Raw genomic sequence first — 12500 nt, forward strand, 5'->3', positions numbered from 1 at the left:
GCTGGGCCATTGAGCAAGGCCTTTAACCCCTACCTGCTCAGCAATAAGAGCATCTGACAAATGTCCGAAACGTAAACGTGTCTTGTCAGAACACCGTATAACACGTGCTGGATCAGGTGCTATTCCAAATACTGCTGAATCACGTGAATAATGTGGAGGTTATTCTATTTAACTAAAGCCGTGATTATTTTCATTATTCCCACTAAAGATCCTGCAGTAATATCGGTCTGTATTAGAGATCGAGCCATTTTCTGCCATTTTTTAATTAATCGGCCGATTGTGCTCCTAATTATTAGGCAGATGCATCAGACACACCAAACCGCACGTTTACATTCTGCCAATCGACTTCTGTTTCTCTCCGATGAGCTCCGCTGCTGCTAAACATGTAGAATCGCTGAAAAACAGCTGATGCAGGCCGACTCCAGCCAACGGTGCGGAACAAAACTCACTTTACATCCCCCAATGGCCGTCTGTGGGCTTGGCGTATCCTGGGCTTTAAGTTCTTATCATTCTTTCTTAATCTCGTCTTATATATTTAATTGGTTAAATATGATGTTGTATTTGAAGAGAGAATGAGAAAACATTTTGGAACTGTATAGCGAGTCTTCAACAAGCTGTAATTTAGGCTACAAGTCTGCTAACAAGTGCACTGATAAGAGACTTTTATTCAATAAATATTTAATTTAATTTCTGCATCATGTCTTATTTATTAACTATTTGATGTTTTTAGATGAAGGGGGGGAAAAAAGAAAATCTGCCAAAAATATCCGCATCATATATCAGCCATCGGCTGCCCTGATTTCCAAATATCTCGTATCGGTCGACCTTTAATTGGAATTATATTTATATATGCATTTTCTTTTTCTCTTTCGGCTTCTCCCATTAGGGGGCACCACAGCGGATCATCCGCATGTTTGATTTGGCACATGTTTTTACGCTGGATGCCCTTCCTAACACAACCCTCCCCATTTATCTGGGCTTGGGACCGGCACTAAGAGTGGCTGGGGATGGTTCCCTGACCGGGGATTGAACCCGGGCCGCAGCGGCGAGAGCGCCGCATCCTAACCACTAGACCACCAGGGAACATTATATATATATATATATATGCGCATTTTATTTTCTTATATTCAAAATGGTCACTTATCTTTATATTAGAGCAAAAGGAAGAAGTGATTTGTTTCAGTAGTCCATATTCTCTATTTCAGGTTTAACATGTTTTTGATTAAAGGCTTGGGAGAAAAAAAGACTCATTCTTTTTCTTCCTCTCATCCGGATTGTTCTACTCGAGAAAACTCTGGCTAGCACTACACACAAGTGGTTTTATTTATGTGAGTGTAAAACTCGACTCTAAACACCAGGAACTTTAGTCTCATAAACACTGATGTATTTATTAATTATTAATTTAATTATCTTTTAAAGTCGGGACAATCCTGTTAGCTGGAAGTTGGCATTAACATGGTTCGAGTCAGTGACAGGGTGAAGCCGGTGGTGTTTTACCTCCTGAGGATCCACATAGCAGTAGTGATAGAGGTACTGGTTGTAGACAGGGAATCCCCCGCCCATTCCCGTCACGCTGTTCCCATACAGGCTCTGACACATCATCAGCATGGGGTTGTAGAGCGCATTAGCAGTGCTCTGAGCCATGGGGTTCACCCCTACAATGTACACAATACTGATGATGCCCTCCAGCACAGCTAGGATGATGGAGGACACCAGCACCACCAGGTAAAACTTCCTGCTCCGGATGGTCCGTGTTTTGGAGAAAGTAGCCACGAAGATGGCCAGCGCCACAATGAAGTTGATGGCGGCCATGGCAATCATGGCGGATTTGGCAGAATAAGGGCTCACGTAGTTGTAGCCACCGTAGTACCCGGATCCGTAATTATTAGATCCGTAATAGCTAGAGCCGTAGCTGCCCATGCCGTACCCAGACCCGAGGGGGTATCCGCCTCCGTATCCGCCTCCATATCCGCTTCCGTATCCGAACCCATACTGCATGTCCCAGACCAGGGTGGATGCGACGCAGGCGAAGATCCCGAGACACAACACCACAATAGCACCTTCCATGATCTTGACGATTCCAGGAGGAGAGGTCCATTTGTAGAAATGTTGCGGCACTTCCTCTCCAACATAGTACGACTCAGGAGGAGGGGGGTAGGGGTCAAACTCACTCTGAGGGGGGAGGAAACTGCCCTGGGGTCTGTAAGCATTTGACGGAGGGCTGTACACGGGGGGGCTGTCGTACGATTGTTTTTCAAACATCGTAAATACACCTGTAAAAAAACAAACAAAAAAATAAACAAACAAATCAATCAATAAAACAATAAATCAATCCCTTATTCCTAATCAAGAGAGTGAATTAATTTAATTTATGTCTGCATCAAAATTAACTTGTGTTCTAGATACTTTACCTACATGTTTTTTCAAACAGATAATTACAGAAGTACTTGAACTTGTTCTAAAAATATTTTTTTCCATTAGCACTGATTATGTACATAAATCTTTTAATCTGCATTTGTTACTTAGACGCTTTACTGTCTGGGTGTTGGAGTAAGTGCAGAAATAAGCTTCAGTTAGTTCAGAATGCAGCAGCAAGAGTCCTCACTAGATCTAGAAAATATGAGCACATCAGCCCTGTTTTAATCATCTACACTGCTCCCAATTCCATCTCACACTGATTATAAAATACTACTACTGACGTATAAAGCACTTAACGCTCTCACGCCGCAGTATCTGAGTGAACTTCTGTACCAGGATGATCCTCCACGCCTACTTAGATCAAAAGGTGCAGGCTATTTGTTGGTACCTCAAATAATGAAGACTCCAGCAGGGGGCAGATGTTTCTCTTATAAACCCCACAGTTATGGAACAACCTTCCAATCAGTGTTCGGGACTCAGACACAGTCTCAGTGTTCAAGTCGAGGCTGAACACATATTTATTTAGTGGAGTGTTTAGTCAGTAGGTGTTTGTGAGGTAAAGGAGCAGATCTGGAGGGATCATGGATATGGAGTGTTTGGTGAACTGGGATATTTGGATGCTGTCGTCTCCTCACTCTCACACGTTCACTCAGGTTTGTTGATGGTGGTGTGGTGGGTCGTCTCTTATCCCTCATGTCTGTGTTTCCTTCTGCTTCTCCATTTTAGTTCTGCTGCCATAGAGAGTCTTGTTCCTACTTTCACCCTGATCACACTGTACAGTTTCTTTACCTTTTATACAACAATAATCCATATCCTCTCTCTCTCTCTCTCTCTCTCTCTCTCTCTCTCTCTCTCTCTCTCTCTCTCTCTCTCTCTCTCTCTCTCTCTCTCTCTCTCTCTCTCTCTCTCTCTCTCTCTCTCTCTCTCTCTCTCTCTCTCTCTCTCTCTCTCGAGTTAAACATGATCCTGGAAATGGTTCCACAAAAACATCCTAAAGATCCATCAAGTTCCTGAGTGATTAAGAAGTTTGAGGATGGATTTGGACTGTAATTAATATCAACAATCTGCTACAATCTGCTCAGGAACACAGTTTTAATGAACAGTTCTGCATGTAAGCGTCATCACTGAACCTCAACACTGATGGAACTGTAATGATGAACATTCAGTGTTTAGGATGAGGTTCTGTTTAGGGTCTGGTTCCCCTTAAGGTTTCTTCCGCATGACGTCTCTGGGATTTTATCTTCACCACAGTCACCACTGGATCACTCATTAGGGAGAAACTTATAATTACAAAGAACAAACTTATAGACACTAAACTTCTACACTCATTACTTCATAATCTCTTCATCTCTGTAACAATTTGAGATCCACTGATAAAAACTCTACAAATAAAACTGAACTGAATGTAATTAAAACAGTGGATGCAGATAAAAGCTCAACAACGTTACAAAATACATAACCAACATGTGTCTTATTCCTAAATGGGAATACAGTTCCCCTGAATGCACCTGAGATCTGGAATAATTAGCTCGATTATATTAACAAAAATGTTCTTAAACCCACTCCAAACACCTCACAGCCTAAAAACTCGATTTTCTTCTTTATTATTTATTAGAATTATTCTTTTCTGTTAGCAGTTAAAAAGCTGAGAAATACTTTTATATACATGCAAATTTATAACATTAAAAATAATCAAATATTTGTATTTTTCTGTGGTGTCGACTTTTCCATGGAATCTAAATGCAGACTTCACCTTTGGCTTGATATAAAATGTCTCTTTTAAAATATATATATATATAAAAAAATCCCAAAACTGTAAACTGTCATTTGAATAGTTTCCTTTAAAAGAATACAAAAATATTTGATTGAATTATTTAAGATAAGAAAGTACTTGATTATCCCAAAGGAAATTCCATTTTTCCCTTTTTTTCTATTTTTCTTAACGTCATGGCAGCTGCTACGGTTATGATCATGGTGACAGCTAGTTTTAGTTACTCAAATACAAAACTAAATAAAATGTTTCAGATTAAAAGGATTTCAAACGGATCAACAGAATAAAACAAGTTTCTTAAAGGGGTATAAATATTACAGTCCAGCAAAATATCTTTAATGGACTTTGAATTGAGCCTGAAGGAAATTCTTTTGCCAGAGACTGCTTCAGAGTAAAACAAAACAAAAGCAATAAACAAACAAAAATACAAATAAATGAAATATAATTGAAGAATAAATGATAAATTCTATATACCGTAATTTCCGGACTATTAAATGCACACATGTATAAGCCGCACCCACTGAATTTTAGAAAGATTTTTATTTTGAACATAAATAAGCCGCACCTGTCTATAAGCTGCAGGTCTACACTGAAACTAATGAACTTTACACAGGCTTTTATGAAAGACAGTGTCTGTTAAAGGGTGTAACGGGTGAAATAGGTTGTGGCTCCTTTAAGATCGGAGCGGCATTTTGAGAATCGCCTCCTGCATTTTTCCGGTATTACTGCATGTGTGTAAGACCTGCATGTGTGTTATGTCCTTATTATTTTCTGATGCTCATTTCTAAGTTTCTTTGACTAACCCGGAATGCTGTTGCCAAGAATAATAAAAAGCAGTTTTGGAAACCTGTCTGTGCTTATATGATTTCTGTTGTAACTGGAGTTAGCGAGCTCTCCCTTCACCCAGACTCAACGCGTTACAACATTAGCCGACCAAGAAAGTCATTGTTCACTATCTTCCTTCTTCCTTTCACAACTATTTCTCTCAGGAGATTATCTTTTGGCATTAGCGGCTAATTTATGAATTTTTTCTGGGTTTTTCCCGAAAAAACCCAAAAACCCTTAACATTAGACCAATGAAATGTGAAAAATGACATTTTTTCGGACATTTCATTGGTCTAATGTTATGGGGTTTAGTTTTTTGGGTTGAAGTTTGTGAAACCGGGAAAAACCCAGAAAAAATAAATTAGCCGCTTCGTTGTTTAAGCCGCTGGGTTCAAAACGTGGGAAAAAAGTAGCGGCTTATAGTCTGAAAAATACGGTAAACAAATGTATTCAGAAACACAAAGGTGCTGAGGAACTAAGAACACATTGTACATATGAAATTGCACATGGTTTGTTGGAATAAAATTGCAATGCTAACAATATCATGACATGGTGTGTGTGTGTGTGTGTAATAAAAAAAGTATTCCTAGTCAAAACTTTTGCGAGTTTCTGAGCTTAAAACTCCCAACACCTGAGTTCTGAACTCTATGATGAATGTGTAATTTACAGGTCAGTGTGTTTATGTTGTTATATTAAAGCAGTGACTGAACACTGAGGCTGAACTCTCTGACATCATCACGGTCTGGACTGAACAGCATGTTTATAGTTTAGTACACTCTGACTTTTGGACTCGACCGTAGTAACAGAGATAAACGTAGATCCCACGCCGGTCTGGGTGTGAGGTAACGGGAGACGGAGACGGCCGTACCAGCTCTCACTTAGACTCTGGGTTTCTACACACAGTCAGTGTTTGTGTCCTGGGCGGTGGGGGGACTCCCTCAAAATAGCCTATTGTCCACCTCCAGGATGAAAAGAGCGAATTGTGCTCTTTGTAGGTTTTTCTGACATCAGAGGAAACACACACTACTCTAAAAACACATTTTGTTTTATCGGCGCTGCAGAGAGCAGTTTTACACTGAGTTTTAAACACATTTCTAAAACTTTATGGAATGTTTAGATAAATTCGGATTCACCGCATCCATCAACACGTCGACACACAGACATGACACTAAAGCCTCTAAAATTCATTAAAGAAATCAACAATTCTGTATTTAAACAACGACAACAAATCAGATGCATCACAGGACAGTCCCGGTGGGTGTGGCCTAATATTCTAATAATCCAGGAGATACCGGACCAACCTCAAGCACCGCCCACTTTTAATAACCATCAATTTTATCGCAGCTCAAAGCTTCTGATTTCTTTACGTTTCTGCATCACTGTTAGTGAATCTGTAGACTTTTATCTTTAATCATTTTCATCTCAAATCAATGTTTATTCCGGTTCTACTCTCACCAATATTACTATTACTGATACAGCTGCATTACTGATCAAACTGGAATACCCATGCAGCTGGAATACTTATGCAGCTGGAATACACATGATGTCTATGTTACTTAGAGAGTTTTGATATGTATAATTAAACCCAGTTAAACTAATCCAGTTCTGATGTGTGTTAATAAAAACTGCCACACTGAGAACGTTCCGGATGAATAAACCCGACTTACACCAGTTTATCTCGGTTCTGATTAAACATGACGCACAGAGAGCAGGTTTATCAGCCGGTTTCAGTGACAGAGTTGTGTTCATGGTGTTGTGTCTGGTGGTGAGAAGGTTGTAATGCGTTAGTTATAAAGAGCTGAAATTCCACTGGACCTCGACTCCAGAGGGGGTTCAATTTCACTGCTCAGAAAAAAAGGAGCAGATTCACAAAAACTCCTGAACGAAGCAGACAAACTGGAGGGAGGTGTCCTGAGAACATGAGAACGAACACACACACACACACACGGTTACCATGGAAACCATACTCAGTCAAAGTGACTTTCTGCTACAACAAAAGCGAAGGACTTTGCAGCGACTCGGTCTGCATTCCTGCGTCGGCCGAGCACCGAGGCAGGAGATTTTACAGCGACGCAATGATCCATAAAACATTCATCTTCTCTTGAAGCACAGAGTTACAACAGGTCTGCCTTCTCCATCCAACATCATATGGTGAGGAATCTAAACTTGGTGGTGTTGAATGCAATGTTGGGAAAAAGTCGTCTAGTCAGAACTCTAATTGTGCTGAAGATCTGAAAAGAAAAACACGAGGTGATCCAGACAACCTCAAAAAACCTGTCCAACAGTAAACAAGTTCAGACCCAGAAGTTCTCCTGAGGAACACCTTAAATCCTATCGTCTCTGTTGACCTCCAGGGTAGAGGAGTGCCAAGACTTTACTCCGAGCAGCACAGTGACTATAATCAGCCTTTGTACACCTGTATAAAGGTGATACTGATAACACACTTAAAACACCTAATGAGTGTAAACACACAGTGCGACACTGAACCAACAACTGACCTTCCACATTTTTATATTAAATGTTATTTTATATTTATGTATTAAAATAAGCAGGAGGTGTAGAGAGTAATAATAATAATCATCTATAAACTTCACCACACGTCACCGTGAGTTACAACAACCTGCATGTGTAATCAACTCGTCACGTTACTGCACAATAAAACAGCACAATTTATTCCCCGTTCACATGAGAGACGTAAAGAGAGACGTGTAGAGAGAGAGAGAGAAGTGTAAATAGAGAAATGTATAGAGATCGAGAGATGTGTAAAGAAAGAGAGAGACGTGTAGAGTGAGAGAAGCAGAGAAAAACATGTTGTGGGACGTGTAGAGACTTCTAGAGAGAAAGCTGTGTAAAGAGAGACGCGTAGAGAGAGAAGTGTAGAGAGAAAAACGTGTAAAGAGATAGATATGTGTGAAGATAGACGTGTAAAGAGACATGTGTAGAGAGATGTGTAAAGAAAGATGTGTAAAGAGAGACGTGTAAAGAGACATGTGGAGAGAGACGTGTAAAGAGAGACGTGTAAAGACAGATGTGTAAGGAGAGAGATGTGTAAAGAGACATGTGGAGAGAGACGTGTAAAGAGAGACGTGTAAAGACAGCTGTGTAAAGAGAGAGATGTGTAAAGAGACATGTGGAGAGAGACGTGTAAAGAGAGAGATGTGTAAAGAAAAACGTGTAAAGACAGATGTGTAAAGAGAGAGATGTGTAAAGAGACATGTGGAGAGAAGCGTGTAAAGAGAGACGTGTAAAGACAGATGTGTAAAGAAAGAGATGTGTAAAGAAAAACGTGTAAAGACAGATGTGTAAAGAGAGAGATGTGTAAAGAGACATGTGGAGAGAAGCGTGTAAAGAGAGACGTGTAAAGACAGATGTGTAAAGAAAGAGATGTGTAAAGAAAAACGTGTAAAGACAGATGTGTAAAGAGAGAGATGTGTAAAGAAAAACGTGTAAAGACAGAGATGTGTAAAGAAAAACGTGTAAAGACAGATGTGTAAAGAGAGAGATGTGTAAAGAAAAACGTGTAAAGAAAGGAGAGGGGAGTGTGCTCTAAAACAATAAAAACGATGATGATGGTGTATACACACACACACACACACACACACACACACACACACACACACACCTGATTACACAGTACAGTATTTAATTATTGAATTAACATTAAATTGTTTGATCTGAAAGTCGCTTCACTTCAAAAGGCACAAAACTAAAACACCGAGAAAACACGCGACATAAACACCATAAACACCATAAACACCAGCAGCAACAACAAAGACAGTGATTTAACACACACACACACACACACACACACACACACACACACACACACACACACACACACACACACACACAGCTCACGCTTAATTCGGTGTTATAATATTAATAATAATAATAATAATAATAATAATAAAAGTTGAAAGTGACTTTATCTGATAAAACTTTTTGTATTGGAGTGAAATATAAAATAATAAACTGTTGTGTTACAGTAAAAACTGAAAGGTGCGCGCGCGTGTGTGTGTTTGTTTGAGAGAGAGAAAGAGAGAGAGGTAACCGCAGTACACCTGTCTGTCTCACCTGTCTCTGTCTCACCCAAGTCTCTTGTCTGGATTCGGTTTTATTCCTCTCCTGTGTCTCCTGCTCGATTTCAGCTCTTAAAGATCAAACACACGGATTTGACTGTTCCACACACACTCACACACACTCACACACAGCGCACCGAGTCCCGCTATCCCTAACACACACACACACACACACACACACACACACACACACACACACACACACCACTCAGGCGGCGGATTCTGCAGATCAAAAGGGCGCCGCCCTGGTGCCCTATGAAGGGATCACGCTGAATAATCCACTCTCTGATTGAGACACAACCCACGAGTGAGCACTCAGTAATGTCTCTGCGCGGCTGTGTTTCAAATCACACATCACTTGCTCTCACTACTCACTATCATAATACGTGTTTAGAGAGATTGAATAATATTTATATGATTTATATGATTTTTATTAGTTTAAATCATAATTAGTGTATTTTTAAATATAGTGAGATTTGAAACACTGAGACTCAAATCCGATTTTTTTCCTCAACTTCAGTTTTATTTTTAAATTCGATACACAAAAGTGTGTAATCTGAACAATAATCCCACAACCTAAAAATCCTCTGTTTTTGTTACAGAGCGCGTTTTCATTGGACAGATCTGTCAGGAAGCGGAAACAGGAAGTGTTGCCATGGCAACGGATAAATCTTTTACATTTCATTTCAAGTGTAAATGTGGAGTGTTAAAGCAGGAGTAAGTTTATAAACAGTGTAGAATTGAGCTGGATAACAAAGTGGTTTCATTCTAATCTGTTTCATTTGTACAGTGTTTATAATCAAGATCTCTGTCATAAAGCAGCTTTACGGAAATAAACAGATTAAAGATATAAAATGTATATTTATAAATGCACCCAGATTAGTCTATCAACAAGAAAAACCGATTCAACAACTTTATTTTTCGCTTTTATATAAATCTGTGCTACAGTGCAAATAAATCACCTTCACCTGGAAACTACAGGCTAGATGATCATTTCTATTAGTTATAACCGTTTTTATAATATAGAAGGAATTTAAACAACAAATAAACAAACAAACAAACAAAATAACACGAAACTTAGACGTGCACAGGGTTGCAGTGAGTAAAAGCAGGAGAGCGCCCCCCTCTGCTGGCCATGTGCATTATTGCAGGTACACATACATACATACATACATACATACCATACATACATACATACATACATACATACATATAATAATATATAATATACTTTATAATTTATGTATTTACACACACACACACACACACACACACACACACACACCACACACACACACACACACACACACACACACACAAACTCAACCATTTGACACTTTATCATAAACTCAATCCTCTCATGCTCCTCTTCAATTAGTAATCACTCGCTGCTGCTGAGGATTTTCTCCACATTGACAATCTGAAGATCCATGAGGTTCCTCTGGGAGTTTTATCTCAAGAACCATGAAGATGGATTTGGACTGTAATGAATATAAACAGTTCTGCTACAATGGTTCAGGACTGCAATCACCTTGAACAGTTTCACACTCGAGTCTCCATAGTGAGCAGGTGAAAACCTCAAAAGAGAGAGAGAGAGAGAGAGAGAGAGAGAGAGAGAGAGAGAGAGAGAGAGAGAGAGAGAGAGAGAGAGAGAGAGAGAAATGTAGGTTGATGAGAGAGAGAGAGAGAGAGAGAGAGAGAGAGAGAGAGAGAGAAATGTAGGTTGATGAGAGAGAGAGAGAGAGAGAGAGAGATGAGAAGAGAGAGAGAGAGAGAGAGAGAGAGAGAGAGAGAAATGTAGGTTGATGAGAGAGAGAGAGAGAGAGAGAGAGAGAGAGAGAGAGAGAGAGAGAGAGAGAGAGAGAGGAGAGAGAAATGTAGGTTGATGAGAGAGAGAGAGAGAGAGAGAGAGAGAGAGAGAGAGGAGAGAGAGAGAGAGAGAGAGAGAGAGAGAGAGAGAGAGAGAGAGAGAGAGAGATGAGGTTTGCTTTAGAGTCTGGTTCCTGGTTTTTTCCCCTCAACAGTATTTGTCTCTGACTTTCTCATTAGGTATGAAGTTTCTGTAAATCTGCTGAGGAAAAAGGAATTGCATTGAGACATGAATGTTCTGGATTTGAGTCTGGAGAGAATCGATCACAGATTCACAGATTTGTTTTTTTGTCTCATTTTAAACCATTTTAAAGAATCCCATGTGGATTTTTATTTAACAGCCCAGAAACATCCTCAAACAGCTATCACACCTCTCATTATAATACATCATTAAAATGTCATGAATATGTAATTAGGGCACACCTGTTTTGTATTGTTGTTTTTAAGATATATAATCACACTCTTAATATCACCCAAATCAGGATGGGGTCCCATTTTGAGTTTGGTTCTCTCGAGGTTTCTTCTTCATACCATCAGACTTAGATGAGAAATGAAGATTCTATCTTACTTAGATGATATGAGGAAGAAACCCCGAGAGAAACCAATCTCAAAGTCTGGAGAGCATCAGGGTTTATTCAAGTTCATGCTTATTTCTAGAGCGTGAACTTGAATAAGCCCCGATGCTCTCCAGACTTTCCTCCTCTTCCTCACCATATTATTAAAGGTGTACTGTGTTATTCCTGATTAGGAACATTAGCTCATAGGTAGTTACACGACTAGCTCACATTAATCATGTGAATAGAATCTTAATTTGCATCTTCATTTACATTTAATTAATGAACCACTGCCAATGTGTATACAAGAATGTTACCATGACAACCAACATCTGTGTATTGCTAGTTAGCGAGCGAGTTTAGCACACAGGTGGTGTGGATTAAAAACACAAAGCTCTTCTTTAATAAACTGCCTGCAATTAGTTCCAGTTGTAGAGTTCATTTAATGACATCACAAATTAAGGTGAAATGAAGCTCCGCCCCCGAGAAGCGTACAGGACATGATACAGACTGGGAGTCAGTAAAGAGGACTGGTTCTGGATTAGTGGATTTATTTTTTTATATTGGAGCCCAGCATCATGTTCATCTGCTACAGGTTGGTCAACAAGGCCGAAGACACACAGTAAAGGCAGTTTGCTTCTTCTTCTCTTTTCTTTTTTTTCTTTTTGAAACCCGTACAAAGAAAAAAAAAAATCACATTTTATATTAGATATTTTTAGTCTCAGATACAGAGCTGGGAATCTAATCGCTTTTAATTTCATGTGATCTATGATGATTAGTCTCTTCCTCTTCTTCTTCTTCTTAGTGGTTTTTTGGTCTTTGATCTAAGGAATGCATGAATTCGACTATGCTGCCACTCTGTAGGAATTCTTATTCTTATTATTATACTTCTCCTCTACAAGCTATAAAAATCCTAGATAAATCATAAAAAAGGAATCTTTTTTCTTAAAAAAAAAATAAAAATCAAGGAAGAAATGAACCTAA

The 12500-nt window shown here is 39.3% G+C and overlaps 1 protein-coding gene and 1 long non-coding RNA gene across 4 annotated transcripts in view; both read right to left on the reverse strand.

Moving 5' to 3' along the window:
* Positions 1 to 9289, reverse strand: part of LOC310733596 (occludin) — a 31472-nt gene extending 22183 nt beyond the window's left edge. Inside the window, exons 1-2 of one of the 3 annotated variants that reach the window (XM_083554995.1) lie at positions 9104 to 9289; positions 1498 to 2273 (exon numbers count right to left, since the gene is read on the reverse strand). In XM_083554995.1, the coding sequence (XP_083411121.1) occupies positions 1498 to 2262 (765 nt within the window). In that variant the 5' untranslated portion in view covers positions 2263 to 2273; positions 9104 to 9289. Of the gene's footprint in view, positions 1 to 1497; positions 2274 to 9073 lie in introns of all 3 variants that reach the window. The other 2 variants (XM_083554994.1, XM_083554993.1) reach the window with 2 other exon arrangements.
* LOC310733695 overlaps positions 1 to 12500 on the reverse strand; it is a 94972-nt gene that overhangs the window by 23045 nt on the left and 59427 nt on the right. The window lies entirely within an intron of this gene.

The sequence above is a fragment of the Silurus aristotelis genome (genome assembly GCF_946808225.1).
Source record: "Silurus aristotelis genome assembly, chromosome: 11".
In the NCBI taxonomy this organism is placed as follows: domain Eukaryota; kingdom Metazoa; phylum Chordata; class Actinopteri; order Siluriformes; family Siluridae; genus Silurus; species Silurus aristotelis.